The sequence below is a fragment of the Crocuta crocuta genome, unplaced genomic scaffold, assembly GCF_008692635.1.
Source record: "Crocuta crocuta isolate KB4526 unplaced genomic scaffold, BGI_CrCroc_1.0 scaffold1057, whole genome shotgun sequence".
NCBI lineage: Eukaryota > Metazoa > Chordata > Mammalia > Carnivora > Hyaenidae > Crocuta > Crocuta crocuta.
In genome coordinates, this window is record NW_027530198.1 from 51720 (window position 1) to 75136 (window position 23417).

General features: G+C 36.0%; 1 protein-coding gene across 1 annotated transcript in view; it reads right to left on the reverse strand.

Annotated features, from left to right (window-relative positions):
• LOC144232482 (uncharacterized) overlaps nucleotides 1-22985 on the reverse strand; it is a gene marked incomplete at its 3' end in the record, with an annotated part of 31572 nt that extends 8587 nt beyond the window's left edge. The window contains exons 1-4 of the mRNA XM_077765321.1: nucleotides 22909-22985; nucleotides 17455-17714; nucleotides 8131-8227; nucleotides 7834-7941 (exon numbers count right to left, since the gene is read on the reverse strand). Of these exons, the coding sequence (XP_077621447.1) occupies nucleotides 7834-7941; nucleotides 8131-8227; nucleotides 17455-17714; nucleotides 22909-22985 (542 nt within the window). The remainder of the gene's footprint in view (nucleotides 1-7833; nucleotides 7942-8130; nucleotides 8228-17454; nucleotides 17715-22908) is intronic.
• Nucleotides 22986-23417: the final 432 nt, after the last annotated feature.

Below are 23417 nucleotides of genomic sequence, written 5' to 3' on the forward strand. Positions count from 1 at the left end.
CCAAAGTCTCATAAGAATGTGAAGCAACAGGAACTCTCATTCACTGGTGATGGGAATGCAAAATGATATAAGCCAATTGGGAAAATGGTTTGGCATTTTCTTACATAATATTTTACTAAATAATATGTTGTATACATTTCCAGAGAGAAATCGGCTTGGTTTCCAAATATTTCCTGTTTATTGTACAATCATCTTCAAAGAATGCCTGTGAATAAAGGCTATGACACCTCCATTTCCTTTCTTACATGTCGAATTTCTGGGGAAGGACTCTGGAAAAAGATGTTGGCACTAGGCAGTTCAACACTAATCAAGTGGTCAAAATTCATATCCAGAAACCTCCAACATCTGTTTCATGTAGGGAAGAGGCTATTTTAGTTAGTATATTGTATTGGCAGCAGTTTTTCCTATATATGAGACAAGCTTGAAGATTAAGACAAAAACTCTTCAGCATTCTGAATGTTGGTTGCCAGACTGCTCACCATTAGTAGCTGACTATTTTCCATCAAGCTTTTAAGGGTATTCTAAGTTTGATAAACACTTTGATGTTATCAGCTACATTTCAGAGTGAACATCAACTTTATAAGCAATTTGGTTGGTTCATTCTGCAAATGAACTCACTGTTTTTGTATTCATGAATCTACCACAGAGTTCTCTTTAATTTTTTTTAATTTCCATTTATTTTAGTGAGAGACAGAGCATGAGCAGGGGAGGGACAAAGAGAGAGAGGGAGATACAGAACTTGAAGCAGGTTCCAGGATCTGAGCTGTCAGCACAAAATCCAATGCCAGGCTCAAACTCATGAGCCACAAGATCATGACCTGAGCCAAAATGAGATGCTTAACCTACTCTGCCACCCAGGTGCCCCGACAGGGTTCTCTTTTAAGCAGAGGGCATTTTGTCTGACTTCTTCCTCTAACTCCTAAGATCTCATATTAGAACTTGGAAGAGTGATCTTTAAAAGTCATAAAATTAATTAAAATTAATTCCTTCAGGGAAAATTGGGAATGCTAGGCAGTTTGTGACACAGGAATCAGTTTGCATATTTTCTGTGAGCTTATTTTTGAGTTGCTGATCTTATCTTCTGTTTGAATGACAGCATTTTATTTAATCTTAATTCTTTACCACTCTTCTTCCTGGCCATAGCTTCACCATGGGAAGAGTGTTTGCTGCACACTTTCAGGCACAGCTACAATTATTTTTTTGCACAGTCATCTACAAGTAAGAATGAAGGACACTATTTCAGAACCTAGAGATTAAGAGGGTTTGCATGTTTTCTGCTTGTTCTGTTGAATTTCTGCACTCTGTGAAAAGAATGTGCTAGTCTAATAAAAATGAGAGACAGGAGAAGCACAGCCACTTCTGGTGACAACAGACTAATAAACTTTTCTTCCTCCTCAGCTAGGTCCCAGAGAAAATTAGATGAACCCAGCCTATACGATAGCCAAATACCAGTAAATCACAGATGTGAAAATATTAATAAATAATTATTTTTTAAACACTGAGTTTTCATTTGCTGATAAGAACAACAACAAATGAGTATAGTCTGTATAGTAACTTATAAGGAGTTCAACCCAGGAGGGCATTCTATTCACCAACATCAAGAACAGGGTTGGTGAGGGAGCACTAGTGTCTTGATGAACTTTGTGGTGATTGTCCTTTATAGGCTGAAGTGAATGTGGGATATTATAGTAAAATTTGGTGCCCTGGTATAAATTAGAATAATGGGATCCAAGAATGGATAATAACTGTTAGATATGCTTGACTATAATATTTAAAAATGAGGAAAGAGCCACATAAGTCAGAGAAACAGATGGTGACTAGTAGATTGATTCACTGACATCCTTGACAGTAGCTAACCAGTGATGAATTTCTAGAAATAAAACAAATGGACAATCTGCTATCGTGCTACTTTATATAAACAGAATGAAGTATGTAGGGCTGTAGGACAGAAACACAATTCAATTTGTCTTTGTAGGGATTCCTAGCCTCTTACACAATTTCAGACTTATGCTGTCATGGACTCAGTGCCTCAACTGAAAGACAGTAAGTCTCTTTAAAGAAGGATCTTGCCATATAGTTACAGGTGTTCCATGTATCTTCCTGAAGGCTTCCTCAGAGGGTTCTGAGGCCATTTACCAATATAATCGCTCACTCATGAAAGAAAGATATTCAGGCCTTCTGGGAGTTCTTGGGTAATGAATGGCCCTAAACTTATGCTTATCTTTGAAATACCCCTCTCTATCAGTAGAAGTGCACAATTATTTAGGTCTGGTAAATGGATCATAAATGCATCTTTTGTTTTGTTGTTTTGTTTTATTTTTCCCCACAGTCCCTGAATCTATAATATAGTCAATATACTTAGTAATAGAATCTCCACATTGGAATAAGAACTGTTTGCAGGAAAGCCCAACTGGAAGATCTCGAAATGCCCCTCTAGACTTATCAGGATTTTAAACCAAAAGCAATTCTGTATCCCTATGGAACTCATAGTGATTAGTGTCCCATTCAAGGCTTGTGAGTTACAGAAGTGGTGATTCAAAGCATGTCTCTATTTACTTTACTAGATTGGACAGTGTAAAAGCCACATGGCCATAGAAAATAGTAGAAATAATAGAAGATTATCAGAAACTCAAGGAGGTTGTGGTATAAATTTTGAGAGAAATTCTAGATGTTAAAACTCTTGTAACTTTTGGTGCCTGGAGAGCAATGGTGATCCAGCAAATGAGTCTTATTTATCCTAATCAATGTGTGTCCAGCTGAATTTGTCCAACTGGTTTATTTTGAAAGGTATTTAAAAAGACTTAAATAGAAACATAGCAGTTCTTTTCAAATTGATCTACAAACTCAATGGAACCAATAAAAATTCTACCCTGTCTTTGTTTGCTTGTTTGAATGTAGGGATTTATGTGAAGCATGCTGATTGTAACAGAAGAAACTGTCCAAAATAACCAAAGCTTCTAGAAGAAGATTAAAAATATTCCTTTACCAATATTGAGATATTTCAAAGGTAAGTAATTAAGAGTTATGGTATGGCACATAGATGGCTAATTGAATTAAGGAAACAGAATAGAAGCAAAGAAGTAAACATGTTCATTTATGGGGATTTGATCTGCAACCAAGAAGGTATTGTAGATCAGACCTAGAAGTAAGTAACAGATGAACGTATGCAATACATATAGCAGGCATAATTGGTTAAGCATATGGAAAAATGAAGGTAAGATTCCTACCTTATACCACACATACACAACATACAACACACACACACACACACACACACACACACACACAATTTCCAGATAAATCAATTTGAACATGAAGGGTGAAACTTTAAATATTTTACTTAAAAAAATTTTTAAGTGTATTCATTTCTTAGAGAAATAGAGACAGAGAGTGAGTAAAAGAGGGGCAGACAGAGAGGGAAACACAGAATCCAAAGCAGGCTCCAGGCACCAAGCTGTCAGCACTGAGCCTCATGCAGGGCCAGGGACTCTGACTTATGAACCATGAGATCATCACCTGAGCAGAAGTTGGATGTTTAATTGACTGAGCCACCCAGGTGCCCAAAAACTTTAAATATTTTAAAAGGAAACATAAGCAACATCTTTTTGTCCTAGAGTAAACTTTTTAAAAATATAGAACCACTTTTGAATCCCTGAATTAAATTTTACTTGATCATGGCCAATGATTTTTTTAAAAATCTGTTATTGGATTGATTGCTAATATTTTGTTAAGGATTTTTGTACCTATGTTCATCTGAGATATTGACATGTAGTTTTATTATTTGTGGTGTCTTTATCTGTTTTGTTTTTGTTTTCATGAGGGTAATGCTGGCCTCATTGAATGCATTTGGGCATTTTTGTATTCTTCTATTTTTTGGAATAGTTTGAGAAGAATAGCTATTAGCTCTTCTTGAGTAGGGTAAACATTTTAAACAAGAGAAAAAAAGCAAGCCATAAACAAACTGATTACTTTGGTTACCTTAAAATTAAATTTTAGTACTCAAAACATCATAAATATGGTGACATGACAAGCCACAATGAATAGAATATTTTCAGCACATACAGTACAACTAATGAAAACAGTAATAATTAAAACATATAAAGATTCTTAAAAACCAATAAGAAGAAAACATAACTGGGAAGATACCATAAATAGGCATTTCTAGAGAGGAAAAATAGAGGCAACTGGGCGGCTCTGTTGGTTCAGAATCTAACTTTTGCTTTCAGCTTGGGTCATAATCTCATGGATTTGTGAGTTCGAGCCCCATTTCTGGCTTCATGCTGAGGATGCAGAGGCTGCTTAGGATTCTCTTTCCATCTCTCTCTGCCCCTCCCCCACTCATGCTTTCTCTGTCTCTCTCAAAATAAATAAATAAATTTAAAAAATTTTATTAGAAAAGAAAAAATTTGAAATGGATGAAGAAATGCTTCAAGTGAATATGAAACAAACACAAGGAGATATAATTTTGCGCCCAGCAGATAGGCCCAAATGGAATATGTAAGAATGTAAACAAGGACATTTATTCACTTTTGTTAAGAGTGTGAATGTTCCATTTTTAAACTGAAATGAAAAATAAATGATATAATACATGTGAAACATCTACCCAATAGTGCATTTATTCAATTTATAGATGCCAAACTAAAGTAACACTAGTACTAATGTATTGGGGAAATATTTGAAAACCTTGGTGATATTATTATTTCTAAGACAGAAGAATCAAATAAATCAGATATCTATGATCAGGAGAAAAATAAATGAATGTTGGCACCTATTTAAATGGAATATTCTACAACAGTTAAAACTGAGCAACAGGAGAGGAGGGGCAAGATGGCGGAGAAGTAGGGAGCTCCGTACCTGCACTCGCACCCAGGCATCACACAGAAAAGATCTGAAGCCATAGGAAACCGTACCATACCCAAGAGATTGGGAGAGAAAGAACACAGATTCCACTGAGAAAGACTTCTAATGTGAGTGCGAACTGGGGAAGTAAAAATTGGGCCTGAACTGGAGACTAGAGAGACGGGCCACCCCCTCTGTGGGGAGCGAGTGGGAAAAAAGAGAGTCCAAAACAGAAAAACCTCCGCTCAGGGGGAAAAACCTCCGCTCGGGGTATAGAAAATCTTTGCGCACAAAATACCTGCACATCAGGCCCCTCCATGCTCCAAGTCGCCCAGGAGGGGCTGCGCTTGTGATTTTCTTCTTTGTGCAGGCTCCTGGCTGGCTGGGAGAGGCTGCACGCCTGCAGCCATTACCCTCGAGGCGGGCCTGGACCCCCAAGGAGGCGCGCAGGCACCGGTGTCCATGCTGCTAGCTGGCTGGAACTCTAGAGGGAAGGCAAGGCGCTAAAAACTGGCAGATGTGACCTCGAGTTCCTGTTTNGGGAGCAGCAGCTTCTGGCTCCGCCCCCAGAGCTAGCCTGGAAGATTGGAATCGCCCTGAGGGGAAAGCCAGGGGATCGCCTGAGGCAATTTCAGCGAGGCTCTTGGCCTAGGATTTGGGAGGCTGGGACTCGCCTGGGTTGAAAAGCCCAACGAGCTTAGGCTGAGCCCCTAGCTCAGGAAGTTTACACGCCTATAAAAGCGAGGTGGAGTGCCGCCACTCTCCTCCCCACAACCTCCAGGCAGAACTCCTGCCTGACTCATTGGATCACACCACGCCCATCCCTGCTTGAGAGCTGCCCTCCTCCCTTCCCGCCCCCTTTTTTTTGTTGTATTGTTTTTTTTCTTTCCTTTTTTTGTTTTTTTTTCTTTTCTTTTTTTCCCCAGAACACTGACCTGATTACCTCTGGTCACTGTCGTACTTAAACAATCAAATTTAGTCCATTCTGTAGATGTAAATTCTACACCTCCTGACCTTTTCATCTCTTTCCCTCAGGAATAATTAGACTATATAGTTTCTCTGGATAATACCACCATTCTTCTCTCACCTATCCAACCATATTCTACCATTTACCTCTTTGAAAAAAGCTTCTTATCCCTTCTGCTGTTCATTCGATTTCCAAATGTGCCTCATCCCGCCCATCTTCTCGCTCCTTCTCTATGCTCTTCAACCGGCACTGCATACACACGGCTATTTAACTGTAGCTGGGAAATCTGGTTATATGCTTTAAACCATTCTTTGTCCATCGGTTTTCTTCTTTTTTACTTTTCTTTTCTCCTTTTTGACCCTTTTATGTATTTTATACTCCCTATTATTCGCCTTCCCTCCTCCGTCTTTTCTCTTAACTTTTTCATTTTCCCTCTCACTTTGCATGTTAGTTGAATTAGCCTGTGAATTTGTGTGCTCCTGCTCCCTGTGTGTGTGTGTGTGTCTATTTTCTTTTCCAGGACTACCTCAAGAAACAAGCGATAGTACACAATGTGGAGAGTCCCAAATATCACTACGAATAGGAAAATAANTACCAGAGACACCACCACAAGCATGAACTCCATAAAGGACACAAAAACTCTAAGCCCAATATCTCAATAATAACACTGAATGAAAATGGGCTGAATGCTCCAATCAAAAGACATAGGGTAGTAGAATGGATAAAAAAACAAAATCCATCTATATGCTGTCTACAAGAAACTCATTTTAGACCGGAAGATACCTTCAGATTAAAAGTAAGNGGCATCAGAATTGGCAAAGAGGAAGTCAAACTTTCACTCTTCGCAGATGACATGATACTCTACATTGAAAACCTGACAGACTCCACCAAAAGCCTACTAGAACTGATCCAAGAATTCAGCAAAGTTGCAGGGTACAAAATCAACGTACAGAAATCGGTTGCATTTTTATACACCAACAATGAAGCAACAGAAAGAGAAGTCAAGAAGCTGATCCCATTCACAATTGCACAAAAAACCATAAAATACCTCGGAATAAACCTAACCAAGGTTCCAAAAGATTTGTATGTTGAAAACTACAGAAAACTTATGAAGGAAATTGAAGAAGACACAAATAAATGGAAAAACATCCCATGCTCATGGATAGGAAGAATAAATATAGTTAAGATGTCATTACTACCCAAAGCTATCTATACGTTCAATGCAATTCCAATCAAAATTGCCCCAGCTTACTTCTCAAAGTTAGAGCAAACTATNCTGAGGAACAGATACATGCATAATGCAGAAATGTCATGTTTAACAAAATGAATTGTTTCTGAAGATTATACATAATATTAGTTCAGAGATATTAGTATGCAAGTTAAGTGTTTTATTGAGGCAGGAACACAATAGTTAATGCTGTATAATTTTTTAATGTTTACTCATTTTTGAGAGAGAAAGGGACACAGCATGGGTGGGTAGCAGCAGAAAGAGAAGAAGATGCAGAATCCAAGGCAGGCTCCAGGCTCCCTGTTGTCAATACAAGGCCCAATGTGGGGCTCAAACCCATGAACCAGGAGATCATGACCTAGGCCAAAGTAGGACTCTTCACTGACCGGGCCACCCAGGCATCCCCAATTGATACTATATATTTAAGGCCAGGTGATGGGTTAAGTAGGTGATGGGAATTAAGGAGAGAACTTGTTGTGATAAGCACCGGGTGATGTATGTTAAGTGTTGAATCACTATATTGTACACCGAAACTAATTACCCTGATGTTAACTACCTGAAATTTAAATAAAACTTAAAAAACAAACAGAAAATTAAATCTTGGTCAACAACAATAAAAAATCAAAATATTCAATACAATTGCATGGAAGTGTATAGGTGTACTTGGGTTTAAGCACAAGGATAATGGAAATATTCTGTTTAATTTGAATGATGGGTACATGTATGTTCACTTTGTTATTTAAATATCATATCTATATAAATATATAAAATAATTGATTCAGTAAATGTAGTCCCTAACCTGTTTGACAGATCCACACAGGTTCCATTATTCTTGCAAGGTCTAGAAGAACACTCATTCATTTCAAGATCGCATAGAGGTCCAGAAAACCCAGGTCTGCAAGCACATCTTTTAAACAAGACATTTAATAACTCCATTAATATAAACATATAAATTCAAAGCTTCAAATAATTGCAGCATGGCAAACTGTTAATAACAAGAAATGTTCAATTTGTCAACTGAAATTATAAACATGGATATATTTAGATACAGCTAGATGCATAAACTTGTATCTAGAGATTTTTTGGTTTTCTGTACCTGAAATTGTTGACCCCATCTTTGCAGTCACCATAATTCTGGCAGGGAAGGGGGAAACACTCATTCACATTAATTTCACAATGTTCCCCCTCAAATCCTGTAAAGAGAGATGAGATGGATATAGATGAGCAATCCTCACTGTAGAGTGTCAAGATCAGTCAGTGGTAAAGGGTCTGGAGAATATGCTCTTGATGGAAGTTTAGGGGAAAAAATAAATAAAGAGAAAACACCTCAACCATGGATCTCATATAACTCTATTTCATATAATATATGAATAAAACTATGCTAGTTTCTAATTAATGAGTTCAAATGAAAGAATCAGGGGAGGAATATTTTACTCAATCCTTTGGGAATGTGGGATTGTTGCTAATGTTGCTGTTGTTTTAAGGTACTTAAATGTTTGAACAAGAAGAACTGAAACAATCTGGAAAGCAAATGAATTAATGTGATGGCCAATCTAAAAGTAAAATTGAGCTTCAGCAATCAAATTTATTCAAGGCAGTTAGCAGATGAGGCAAATTATTTAATTACTTTCCATATCCAAGTGATTCAAAGAAAACAAATTATTTTGATTCATAGCTACACAGTCATCCATTTAAACACATGCCAGTTATGTTTTTAAAAAACAAAGAACATAAAAAAATACAGTTATGAGAGGCACTTGTAATTATTTCAACACGTGTCAAAAAATCAGCATGTCACTGCTTAAGATACATTTAATATTTTAATATTTATGATGACAATTTAAACAAGTATTTCCATGTTTCTATATTAACTAGGTAAAATGAAATATAGTCTTATACTCATTTTTCTTGCTAATATTTTTAATAGTAGTTAGAAAATGTATGAAACAAGACAATTTTCCTTTCTGTTACTTTTACAGTGCTATAACTAAGTGCCAAATAATTGCAGTGACATTACAAATTACAATATCTACTCAGATATTTTAGTTTGCTGAACAGAAGTTCATTCAAGTTGTTCTATAAAACCTGTATTTTTTATTAGCATATAGGCTGAGATCTGAAAGAGAGTGATCTAGGGACCCATTAATGGCCATCTTCCTACCACAGTATCATCTCATAAAGTTTCTCCTACTCTATCTTCAAATATTTCTTCACATTGAAAGTTTCAAATCATTTATAATATCAGCATGGAGATGATACAGCACAGCTTAGTTGGTCTCTGTTTCTATTATCATGATCTTTTAGCTTCAGCATCTATCGCTGAGTGGAAAATCCTCTACATTTCCTAATTTAGAGTCCCAGGAGAGAACATGGGATTGTTGTACTTTATCCTTTCACATCGTACTATGAGCCATTGCCATTCTCTGTGGTGTCTATCACCAAATCAAGTGGCAAACTTGTTTCTATTTGGAGTATGGCAAATTGGTATTACCTCTTATTAAATCTGGCTGATTTTTTAGTGGGAGATATGGAAACCTAAACATTACTTAATCCAAAAGAAGGAAAGAGTAAAAAGAAACAAAGTAGAGATATAGTACTATAGAAAGTAGAAAACAAATAGCAAGATGATTCATTTAAAGCCATTATACTTTAATAATTATATCAAATATGGTTTTAAAAAATATTTCAATAAAAGGCAGTGACAGCCAGGTTAAATAAAACAACAGAACCAACTACATAATTTCTAGAAGAAATTCACTTTGATGATTCGTTAGAAGTAGAAAGACAGAATAAGATGCACCATGAAACACTTATCAGAAGAAATCTATAGTGCCTATGTATCTAGCAGATTAGGTATCTTTAAGACAAGCATCATTATTAGTTTGTTCTATTTTTTCTTACTCAATTATCAAAGCCTGCAAGTTAAGTTCTGAAGTTGAATGCTTGCAATTTCATTCATGTACTAAGTGTTGTATTGTAGTATTAAAAATACAGATAAAAAGAGTTATTTCCAAGTTAATATGGTTATTCCAATTTTAGGTAAGAAATGTTATTCCAACACATTTCACCATTCATCAATCCAATATTGCTATCCTACTTACACTGCACCTGTTATAGTACAGTTATAAATGACATAATAAGGTTAAAATTTTTTTTTTACAAGACAAAGATTTAGAAAATTGGATGCATTACACTATTCCTACTTTGAGCATGATTAGCTTTCTATGGGAGGCAGAGTATTTTGACACTGAGATGTTTCTTAGAAATGTTCTATGAGGCACTGGAACTCAGAAGCATTGGCTAGCTAGAGAAGTAGTGCCAGTGTGCCTCCCTGAGTTCAGCTGGGCTGATAAATCAGAAGAACATTCAGAACCTGGAAACTCAGGCAGCTCACAGAATAACCTTGTTTTCTGTGATTTTGCCTTATTCATTTAGTTTGACATTTCTGAGATGCAGCTTTGTTACCAACCAGCAACATATGTCAATGGGCCGAGGAAATTAGATTGCTAAAATACAATAGACATTGGGAAAAAAAATAAAGTAGACATGGAGTGCATTTAAAATAAACTAAAACTTTGCTGAGAAAGCTTGTGTTTGGAGGATTTAAAGGAGAAAAGTGTATATATACTTAGTCTCAAACTATACTTTCCATAGTCCTTGGTGGTAGAAGCAGATATTCATAAGTGTGAAGGGTATTTGCTTTATATATATGCAGTGACAACTAAAAGTCTGTCAAACTTTAGTACAGTGAATTCATTCAATGCTACCCTCCAGTTATTTATTCCTATCCAGAACTATGCAGCTGACTCTATTAACTGTGATAAAGTTTTTTACACACAAATTGATTGTTTTCCCTATACATTATCATAGAGAATGCATGTGACTAATTAATAAATATTTTTATATTTTCTCATCCCCTAAAGCATATCGTAAGTTACTAAACTAACTGTTCATGTTTAGGAGCCAAGTCAGTGTCAATTATAGGCATATTTTAAAAAATCACTTAACATTTTCTCATTTCTAAAAAAAATAATTTTTATTTGATTCTTTGGAGGGCAGAGCATAGAATAAAGTACATTAACTATAGTTATTTTTTCATGAAATTTTACTAATAAACATTTTGTCATCCAGGGCAATTCCTTGACAACTCTCACATTAGAAGTAATATCAGTTGGAATAATTAGGAATAAAGTAAACAGAGAAAACTAGAGTATTTCTTTTTTGTATTCAGTAAGTTAGCGTTAAAATCATACATTTAAAATAAAAACTAAAAATATTAAAAATTAATCATTTTCAAAAGCATTAGAAAGGTGTTATTTTCTTTTTTCTTCCTTTTTTTGAGAGGAAGGGGAATACATTGGTGGAGAGAGGCAGCAGAGGGAGACAGAGAGTGAGAGAGACAGAGACAGAGAGAGAAAGAGAGAGAGAATCTTAAACAGGTTCCATGTTCAGCGCAGAGCCCTATGTGGTGCTTGACCCACGACCCTGGGATCATCACCTGATTCAAAATCAAGAGTCTCACACTCAACCACCAGAGCCACACAGGTGCTCCTATTTTTTCCTAATTACAAATTTTAATTTATCTAGATTTTAAAACTTTATGAAAACAACAACTGAAAAGCTATTTCTCTCTTGGCAAGTTAGAATTTTTTAAAAATATTTTTTATTTTTATTTTAAAACAATATGATACACATATTAGCATTGTCTTGAAAAATTAACCAATTGTTACAAAATAGTTGCATTTGGGGTGCCTGGGTGGCTTAGTCGGTTAAGTGTCTGCCTTTCGCTTAGGTCATGATCTCGCGGTTCGTGGATTCGAGCCCCGCGTCGGGCTCTGTGCTGACTGCCAGCTCAGAGCCTGGAGACTGTTTCAGTCTGTGACTCCCTCTCTCTCTGACCCTCCCCTGCTCGCGCTGTCTCTCTCTCTCTCTCTCCTAGAAATAAATAAAACACTAAAAAAAAAAAAAAGTCAAAATAGTTGCATTTAACACTATGAAATAGGAAAGACAGAACTAATTTCTAGTTGGCCTAGATTGGTTTTTAACATTCATTTTAAGAAAACTTTAAAAAAATGAGTATAAAAATAATATTTAAAAAATTTAATATTTATAGTCATTTTTGAGAGACAGAGAGAGACATAGCATGAGCAGGGGAGGGGCGGAGAGTGAGAAAAGGAGACACAGAATCTGAAGCAGGCTCCAGGCTCTGAGCTGTCAGCACAGAGCCCAACGCAGGGCTTGAACTCATGAATCATGAGATCATGACCTGGGTCGAAGTCAGATGCTCAACCGACTGAGCCATCCAGGCACCCCTAAAAGCTAGTATTTTAAAATACAATAAATTATTGACATGTTAGAAAGTTAATTAGCAACAGTACATATTTTCTCTGAAGAATTTCCCCAATATAAATATCTACAGCTATTTAAACCTAATAGATACATGCTACCACATAAGCACATATTTTTAATTGTCGGAAAGAGTAATTTTTTAATTTAAACACACTATATTGTCAAGTGACATTTATTTGGTGCTTGGAATTATACACCTCAGTTAACGTGGTATTACCATAATAATAGTATATGTACTGGAGTAACAGACACATTTAAGTGCAACTGCTTCCTTCCTCTGGTACTACAAATCCATCACACTTAGAATCCCAATTATAATTGAATACCACGTGTAAATTATATGATTCTTCCTTCCACTATGACATTTTACAAGTGCTCTTTGCCACATTTTAATCCTTTGTAAAGTGTCATTTAAAAAAAACTATTCTTCCTTTCACCTTGGAGGCATATGGATGAAGTGCGTACATTTGAAACTAAGCCATTTAAATTAAAAGTATTGGATAGGATAGGGTGATGTTCTTACCTATAAACCAAGATATAATTCAAAGTAGAAAGATAAAGATGTATTTATAAGAGAGTATTAGCAATGAAATATACTTTAAGCGGAAATGATCTTAGATCGCACTATATATACAAACACATACTAATAACAGAGTCTCCTCTGCATACTGTATGCATTTTATCCACATGCATTTTATCTAAAGTCATCTCTAACTCTGTACTGTAACCTTCATGCCATTCTTACATTCCATTTCTACCGGTCTGAAGTTGAACTGCATTAATTCAACCTCTTGAACTTTATTAGCTCTTTCCCTTTACTGTACATATTAGACATCACTCTTTTGATCACATGTGATAAAAACAAAAATACTAACTTAGAAGAAATAGCATTTATTGTGTAACCTAGCTGGAAAGGATGCACAATAGTCTACGGAATTTAAGAAAGAACCATAGGAACTATCAGGACAAGTTATTCTTTCACAAACACTTCTCTCCTACTGGATTCAGATCTCTGCGTGAATAGAACATGGTGCTGGCTGCACCAACTGAAAAACTCTGGCAAAAAGAAAAAGCTCTTTCCTTAGGTCCAATCTCAAGGAAAGGCTCTCAGTGCCAATATTCCAGTCCCATGCTGATGTAGATCAATCATATTGCCAGAGAGATGGAGTTTTCTATCTCTCTCAGCTTCATTTCTTCCAAAATAAGAATATGAGATAATAATATGCACTAAGGTAGCTTATTTGAGAGGTGACCCCAGGATTTCCTGCAAGGGAGTGGGGAAATAAAAGAGAGGGGCTTAAAGAGTAGGCTACTGCGATGTGCAATGAAAGCTCCAAGGCTGCTGGGGATCCTCTTAGAAATCATGTGGAACATAACTCAGAGCTGTCACACTCCATGAGAAACTCTGCATCTACAAAGTAAGAATGTGGTACTTTACTGGTTGGTTAATTTATGTGTCTTTCCTTGAACTTTAAGTTCCTTGAGGGCATGTCTTTGTCTTGTTTAATTTTCCTAGAACCTGTCTCAAGACTTGACACATGGTAGGAAGTCAATATGTGTTTGTTGAATCAGTTAATAAAGAAAATAATTTTTAGATTTCTAGAACAGTACCAACATCTATTTGCAAGACTGAACAAAGCATAGTTCAGAGAGACAAAAAATGTATAATATAACATAAATATTGAGGGACGCAAATTGAGTGCATTGTAAATCACCAAAACCTAACACTACATAAGGTACCTAGAGTAAACCCCATTTGTTTCTAGGAAACTTGCAAAATCATATTTGTCTTTTTTGTGCTATTTTTATATTTATTAAAGCACTATTTTTTACAACAGAAATTGTTTAAACAAATGGTATTATATACAAAACAAACCTGTATTGAATTATTACTGATAAATACTTTTCTATCTACCTGTTTTCCACTAGAAAATGTGCAATGTTCATAGGGAAAAAATTAACTTACCTCAGTTCCAAACAGAAGACAGAAGCAGTGCCTTTACTTTGTCTTGTGAAACATGATCACCATAGTTGTGGTGTTTTACTACATCTATAATTTTTAAGTAGTTCACATTGTACCCAAATGAATTAGATTGTTTTGACTATCAATCACACTAACCAAAATAGTTTACTTGGTGAGCATTCTATTTGGCAGAAATCATAGTATCTGTTATTCTAATTGCTGTTTCTTCAATATGAATTTTAATGTAATTTATAATTTAGTTGTCTAGTACATAGTTACATTACTACTCTGTCTTTCAGGTTTTATTTATATTCATATTTAAATTGTGGTAGACCCTATAGACTGACTAAAAACCATGGACAGAATTTCAAAATGCATATGCTGAGCTCCTACCTTAAGCCTTAAATCTCTTTCTTCATGATGCCCTATACTCTAGTCACTTAGCAAACACTAACAGCTTGCAAAGAATTCCAGTGGAGCTTCTAAATCTTGTAACTGTATAAGAGGTTAAGTCTTGGAATTCTTTGTGGTTTTAAATTTCAGCACTTCTATTTTTTCTAAATTTATTTATTTTAAGAGAGAGAGAGTGTGTGTGTGTTTGAGCAGGGGAGGTACAGAGAAAGAAGGAGAGAGAATTTTAAGAGTATCCTAATCCTGTTCTATCAGTGTGGGGCCCAATGTGGGGCTCTATCTTTCAAGAACCATGCTTCATGACCTGAGTTGAAATCAAGAGTCAAATGCTTAACAGACTGAGGTACCCAGGTGACCCTTAAATTTCAGTACTATTAAAATGGAATTTGATCAGAACATTTTCATTAAGAAAATATGATGGCTTTGACATAGATCGTATTTCAAACAATAAGTATTAAAGTAACTCAGGGCATAGTGTCTAAGATATTCCATAGTTATCCTCTTTTGGTATATTCTGAAGCAGTGTTTTAAAGCAATGGTTTTGCTTTAAAAGGTTGAAGTACTAAAGGCAATAGTGAGAAAATATTGTTTATAGTAGTTAGACTCATTTACAGAAATTTACTCCTACATTTTCTTAGGTTTCAAAAAATTTTTCAATTTCAAATGTGTGAGAGCGTGTGTGTGTGAAGCAAAATAGTTTAGAAACGACGTACACTTCAAATATCTCGTTGTGCTGAATCACAGTTAGAAAGGGGAAAACACATGATTCATTTTGCCTGCCCACTACTCTGTCAAAAACATTGATTTGAGTGCTCATATCTCTCTTTCACCTTAAATAGAATGATGAATTTTCAAGAAAAAAAAAAAAAAGATTTTACTAATATAAAATGATGAAACCTAAATTGTCCTCAAGATATTTTTTGTGATGTTCATGAGGCTGGAAAATATTATTACTAGTAAGATAGTTGATGATAAGTATATGGTATCTCTGAACTTATGTTTCCTTCATCCTTCAACAGGAAAGGAATCTCACTAGATAATATAAATTCATTAAGTGCATTTATGAATAACAAATAGAATATCAAAAAATTTATATAGAAAAAAACATGTCCCCAAAACATGTCTGTCTTTTAGAAAATTATCTTTGGTAAAAATAGGGAAGGTTTTATTTTAATAGAGGAAATATGCTGCTGTCTCTCAATAAATATTAACCATTATTTATATTCTGAGAATATATTAGTAGGCTAGGCAAAGCATCATGGAATAATCCTGCTAAATAAATTAGCCCCTTCCCTGCTACTGAATAATATTTCAAAAAGTTTCACTCTCCATATTTATTAAAAGGAAAATTCTTCATTTAAATTATTTACTTTATTATTACTAGGATTTGCAGGGTTTAAATGTTCCCTTCATATTTTTTCCTATCTTACTTTCCTAACTCATTCCTGCAAACATTTATCCACATGCCTTATATGCCCCTATTATTTGCTTTATACAGCCCATGTCATTTTTGAAAAAACAATTACTAATGGCTCTCCACTTTGTAGTTCCAATCCCTCCTAAGGTCCAGACATTTCTGTCATGTATGTACATTCAAGGACTTGCTCTATATCCCTATAATAGATTATCTCATACATCAGGAATTTCTAGAGAGTTTATGAAAACAAAGAGAAACAGTTTTGACTAAGACACAAATTAACTGGTACAGTATCAGCTGATCTTTTAGGACAGAAGAATAAATAAGCACTGTCCTTATTTTTAATAAACATCTATTCTAGCAGAATTAGTAACAAACAAAGAGACATGAACCCATAAGTCGATATTAGAAAATAAATAGCAGTTGGAGGCTTTTATACACAATGTGGTTTTTATATTGTGCTTATGACAACCACATTCCAGTTATAATGAAAATGTGCTGGTTTTATGATAGAAGCATTCCTGCTGAAGATGGTAATGGCTCTTGAAGAGTCAGCAGTACATGGGCAGTAAACATTTATACAGATCAACTGTGCACTAATCAGATTTCTTTCAGTTACATCTGAACAGATCTCAATCAAGCACCTTTAATAACAGCATAAGTTATTGTTGGCTAATATGACCCAGAAAGCCAGAAGTAACTCACTTCAGGAATAGTTGCATTTGGAGCTCCAATCATGTCCTTTGATGTGCCTGTTCTCTATCCCTTTCATAGGTTCTATTTTATGGTACAAAGTAGTCACAAGAGTCAGATGACAGTGGCTTAGCAACCACGGACAAAATAAGTGGTATTCACAGATCACTCCAGGAGAAAAGTTACAGTGAAGCATTTGATTTCCCTATGCTCTATCTGTGCTCATTTCTAAGTAACTGCTATTGTAAGGAACACTACATGGACAAGATTATTCAGGAAAAAGAAGCTCTGAATGATGAGAGAAGATCATTAAAAAAAAAAAAATGAGCCATTTGCTATGAAGCTTTGTCTTTCCCTCTCCTTCTCCCCCAGTCCCCCAACATCATACTCTTTAGGTTAACTTTTTAGATTATTTCTCCAGTCTGTTTATATGCCTATATTTGGAGTCAAATACTCCCCCCTATATCCAATGTATATATGTAAGTTTTCTCTCAGCCATTTTTAGGGAGTCATAATACCACAAAAACAAAATAAACCAACCAAAGAAAAAAGTGAAATATAACATTAAAACAAATATAGGCTCTTACCTTCTCTACACACACAATAATGATTTCCATCTGCCAAAGTCAAGCATGTTGAGTTGTTTCTGCAAGGGTCACTGAGTGGATCACAGGGGTTATAGTGTTGATGGCAAAACTTTCCGGTATAAAAGGGTGGGCACAGGCATACAAAGTGCCCAGGAATGGAAGACTCATGACATAGAGCTCCATTCATGCATGGGTCAGAGTCACATTCATTTATTTCTTCACTACAATTTTGCCCAGTCCATCCAGGTGTACACTCACAGCTGAAATAAAATTTTAAGAAGTATGAACAGTGCTGTTTCAAATGTATTCTTTGAATTTTCAATGTAATTACTACATTGAACTAATTTCTGGTATTTTTATTTATAACAAGATTAATAAGCATACTTTAGAAACATTGTTTGCCTAATTTCCTGAGATAATTCAATGTATATTACTGCAAAACTAACTGCAATGGCAAAAATAAGATTTAAGAAGCATTTAGTAAATTTCTAACATAGTAGGCCACTGAGACAGATCAGAGAACAACAGTGTTACCAATTCAATTTTAGCAACTATTGAGTTTAATTACCAATTGAGAAAATTTCCTCAATTATTTCTTTTATTCAAAATAATTTTCACTGTTTATAAGCCTGGGATGATATTTATTCAATGTCTTTAGCAACATGTGACTCTTAAAATCACCAGAGTATTTATAACAAGGTGTTCCTTTATGCTAAGCATCTGTTTTTCATTTCAATTTTGCATGCTTTTAAGAACATCTTTCCTACTAATATTTGAATAATGTGGGAAAATTGAAGAGAAAGCAAATCACTAAAAAGTGAAGAATTTGGATCTTATCTGTACCTTACAGACTCTAGCTAAGTCTAACCCTGAACCATCTGGCGTCTGTCATTCTCTCGGAAATTTTTGAGTTCAAACAGCAATTTAGCCAAACATCTTCCATCAGACTAGAGGCTAATTCTGTTCCTAAGAGCAGGAGGATTTTAACAGATAGAGCAGAAAAAATGTTTGTCCATATAAGGTTTTATTCAAACAAGGGAAATAGGTGATGAAGTAATATTGAAATCTGCCAATATGGAATAAATGGGAGGATTGTCCATCAGTAGGTTGAGTGGAAGTCAATCAAAAACTGTGGGCATGTTCAGAGAGGACTCATGCCAGTCTGTGGGCAAGGTGCAGCTCTAAGTCTAAAGTAACTCTACTATTTGTCAAGCGACAAGTCATCAGACAAGACATAGAGGATACTAGAATTATTTTCAGGAAACCATTTTTTGCTGATATATTAAATATTTAAAATAACTTGCAAAAATTATATTCCTGAAATATATAACTTGCTTCATGATAAATAACGTCTTGCTAAAAGAAGAGAGATAGAATAGGGAAAAGCAAAAAGAAAGAAGAGGACAAAAATACAAGGAAGGGGGTGAGGAGAAGAAGAAAGGAAAGAATAAATTACCTCATTTGCAGTATCAAAGCCCCAGGAATATCACGAACCTTCTGTGTTAATAAATACTGAAGATACCAATATAGTCAGAGGAAATAGTTGAATGATTAGCTTGCACTAATAGAAATGAATGCTAAGTAGATATAATACTCATTGAAATAAATACTAAAATGAAAAGGGAGAAAGATAGTTTAAGGCATAATTGACTAAACATATGTTTACTAGTTTAATAAGATTAAATCTGGGGGAGGGGACAAGATGGCAGGATAGCATGGAAGTTGTTGTTGTTGTTTTTTTTGCATCTCACATCCATGAAATACAGACAGATAAATACCAAACCACCCTGCACACCTAGAAAACTGATTTGAGGATTAACACAACAATCTGCACAACCTGAACTCAGCAGGTACGTGGTATAGAGAGGTGAACTGGGGGAGAGAGAAGCCACGGAGGGCCAGGAGCTATGTTTGCTTGCTGAGAGAGGACAGAGATGGTGGGGGAAGAGTATGGAAAAAGCACCCCTTCAAAAGCAGCTGGAGACAAAGTGGAAAAGTGGAAACAGCCACAGGGACTGAACAAAACAGGGAGAAAGGAGAAAGGAGAGGGGTTAAATTCCATTAAGACTCTATAAACAGGGAGAGCACAGAGTCTGAAACTCTGCAGCTTGATACTTGGTGGTGCTTTGGTGGGCAGGGCAAATCCCCAGGAGGAGAGAGTGGGGTCGGGAGAGTCCTTGGGCTGTATGAGGAGTGGCGGTTCCCTGCTGGGAGGACATTTGGTAGAGGTGGTGTGACCACCCCAAAGGCAAAGAACCCAGCAGACCCCAGAGAACAACCACATTTGCTGGTGCTGGAACAAGGACATTAAGGGTGAAGCCTGGTGCCAGATATGTGCTGTGATGTTCCATAATTTGAATGCTGCTGCTACAAGATCGTGTGAACTTTTTCTGGGCAGGCTATACCCAGCCACAGTCTCTGGGCATTGGCAGCAGCACAGTCCTGCGGACGTTCCTGGGAGCAGCCAGCACCTGGCTGATGCTCAGTGACACCCTCCCCTAGAAGGTCTGAGTGCATCAAAGCCCCAGTATCTCAGAAGTGACGGTTTGAGAAACACAGCCACATCTGAGATAAAACCCAGGAGAGAGATGCGACCTGGCAACCTAATGCCTTGGTCATGAACAGTATAAAAGCGGGAAGGAGATGGAAGCTGGAGACAATGATGGGTGTGCAATTACTAATCAGGGAGAAGACAAGTCTGATATAGAGACTGGGTAGCTGGGTGATACCATTTTCACCCCTCCTGCGCATACACATGCACACTAGCGCCACAGCAATCTATACAGTGAAAACTATAGAAGGCTTACAAAAGAATTGAAGAAGACAGAATAAAATGGAAAAATATCCCATGCTCTTGGATAGGAAGAACAAATATTGTTAAAATGTCAATACTACTCAAAGCAATCTACATATTCAATACAATCCCTATCAAAATAACACCAGCATTCTTCACAGAGCTTGAACAAACAATCCTAAAATCTGTATGGAATCAGAAAAGACCCCAAATAGCCAAGGCAAACTTGAAAAAGAAAACCAAAGCAGGAGGCATCATAATCCCGGATTTTAAGCTGTATTACAAAGCTGTAATCAGGAAGACAGTATGATACTGGCATAAGAACAGATACTCAGATCAATGGAACAGAATAGAGATAACAGAAATGAACCCTCAAATGTATGGCCAACTAATCTTTGACAAAGCAGGAAATGGAATGGAATAAAGACAGTCTCTTCACCAAACGATGCTGGGAAAACTGGACAGCAACATGCTGAAAAATGAACCTGGACCACCTTCTTACATTACACACAAAAATAAACACAAAATGGATGAAAGACCTAGGTGTAAGACAGGAAGCCATCCAAATCCTAGAGGAGAAAGCAGGGAAAAACCTCTTTTTTAAAATAAATGTTTTATTTATTTCTGAGAGAGACAGACAGCGTGAGCAGGGGAGGGTCAGAGAGAGAGGGAGACACAGAATCTGAAACAGGCTCTAGGCTCCGAGCTAGCTGTCAGCACAGAGCCCGATGCGGGACTCCAACCCACAAACCGTGAGATCATGACCTGAGCGAAGTCGGACGCTTAACCAACTGAGCCACCCAGGCGCCCTGGGAATAAACCTCTTTGACCTTGGCTGCAGCAACTTCTTACTCAACACATCTCCAGAGGCAAGAGAAACCAAAGCAAAATAAAAATCTGCACAGCAAAGGAAACAATCAGGAAAACTAAATGGCAATGCACAGAATGGGAGAAGATATTTGCAAACGGCATATCAGATAATGGGATAGTATCCAAAATCTATAAAGAACTTATCAAATTTAACACATAAAAAACAAATAATCCAGTGAAGAAATGGGAAAAAGATATGAACATACACTTCTCCAAGAAGACATCCAGATGGTCAACCGACACATGAAGAAATGTTCAACATCACTCATCATCAGGGAAATACAAATCAAAACCACAATGAGATACCACCACACACCTGTCAGAATGGCTAACATTAACAACTTCAGGCAACAACAGATGTTGACAAGGATGCAGAGAAAGAGGATCTCTTTTGCACTGCTGGTGGGAATGCAGCCACTCTGGAAAACAGTATGGAGGTTCCTCAAAAAATTAAAAATAGAACTACCCTATGACTGAGCAGTTGCACTACTAGGTATTTATTCAAGGGATAAAGCTGTTTCAAAGGGACACATGCACCCTAATGTTTATAGCAGCATTATCAAAACTAGCCAAAGCATGAAACAGCCCAAATGTCCATCATTGGATGAATGGATCAAGAAGATGTGGCGCATATATATACATATATATATATATATATGGAGTATTACTTGGCAATCAAAAAGAATGAAATCTTGCCATTTCCAATTATGTGGATGAAACTGGAGTGCATTACGCTAAGTAAAATTAGTCAGAGAAAGACAAGTATGATATGACTCCACTAATATGAGGACTTTAAGATAGAAAACAGATGAACATAAGGGAAGGGAAGCAAAAATAATATAAAAATAGGGAGGAGGACAAAACATAAGAGACTCTTAAATATGGAGAATAAACAGAGAGTTCCTGGAGGGGTTGTCAGAGGGTAGATGGGCTAAACAGGTAAGGGGCATTAAGGAATCTACACCTGAAATCATTGTTGCACTACATGGTAAATAACTTAGATGTAAATTAAAAATATAAATAAAAAAAATTAAATCCAAACTAAAAACAAATTTTAAAAAAACAAACAAAAACAAACAGGAGACCTACAGTTATTTTTTTAAGCTGGTAGTGTACAGAAAGTTACTGCTACAATGCATATTGAGTATTTATTTATTTATAAGATATGTTTGCTGGGCAAACTACAATTGAAACAATCCATAACTTTGAAATATAAAAATATATCTATGAAGATGGGACCCCTGGGTGATTCAGTCGGTCAAGCGTCCGACTTCAGCTCAGGTCATGATTCTCATGGTCCATCAATTCGAGTCCTGTGTCAGGCTCTGTGCTTACAGTTCAGAGCCTGGAGCCTGCTTCAGATTTGTATCTCCCTCTCTCTGGCCTTCCCCTGCTCATGCTCTGTCTCTCTCTGTCTCTAAAAAATAAGAAAATATTAAAAATTTTAAAAAATATATCTATGTATATGTTATTTCCTTAGAATGAGTAAAAATTGTTGATGTGTTTACTTTCTTTTCTAAAAAGAAATGACATTACTTTGGTAATATACATCCTAGTTTGCCTAGAGAGTCTGGTCTTAGGCCTATTGACCCAGTACAATGATTTACATGGTACCCTTTGCCTTAACAAAAGTGTCTAAGGTGCTACCATCTTCATCTTTGACATTTTACTCTTAAGAAAAGTGATAATTTTACAAAAAAGCTATCAGTTTTTTTCTAATCCTGCCCATGACTTCATCTTGCTCTAAAATTTATCTGTCATACTCTTTAAAAATATATCCCATATACTACCTTATATTATAAACATTTCGATGACTAATCTCCATTAATTGAACCTCTGGTTCCTCATTGTGACTCTGAATCTCCATATTCTCATGTACATGATATATGTTGAAAATATTATAAATATTGATGGATATATGGTCTTCAGTTGGAATCATACAGAGTCACCTGAATTCATTTACTTGACAAATTGAGGACTGAGGAGAGTTTAATGAAATTGGTAATCTTCAAGAATTATTGTAAAGATTAAATGATATAATGAATAAAAAGCTTACATAATGCCTGACATCAGCATTGCCTAGCCACCAATGGTGGCCACTAGGTGCTGTCACAGAACTAAATCAAACAAACAAGCATCTCTCACTCTATGCTTGAATAAAATATGCATCTGAACAATGAGAATTGCTTCAATTTCTAGTGGTACTTTTCACTTATTTGTCAGTCACATCTTATTTTAAAATGGCCAAATATATAATTCAATGGGATATATCCAATAAAGCTTTGAAATAGGTAGAAAA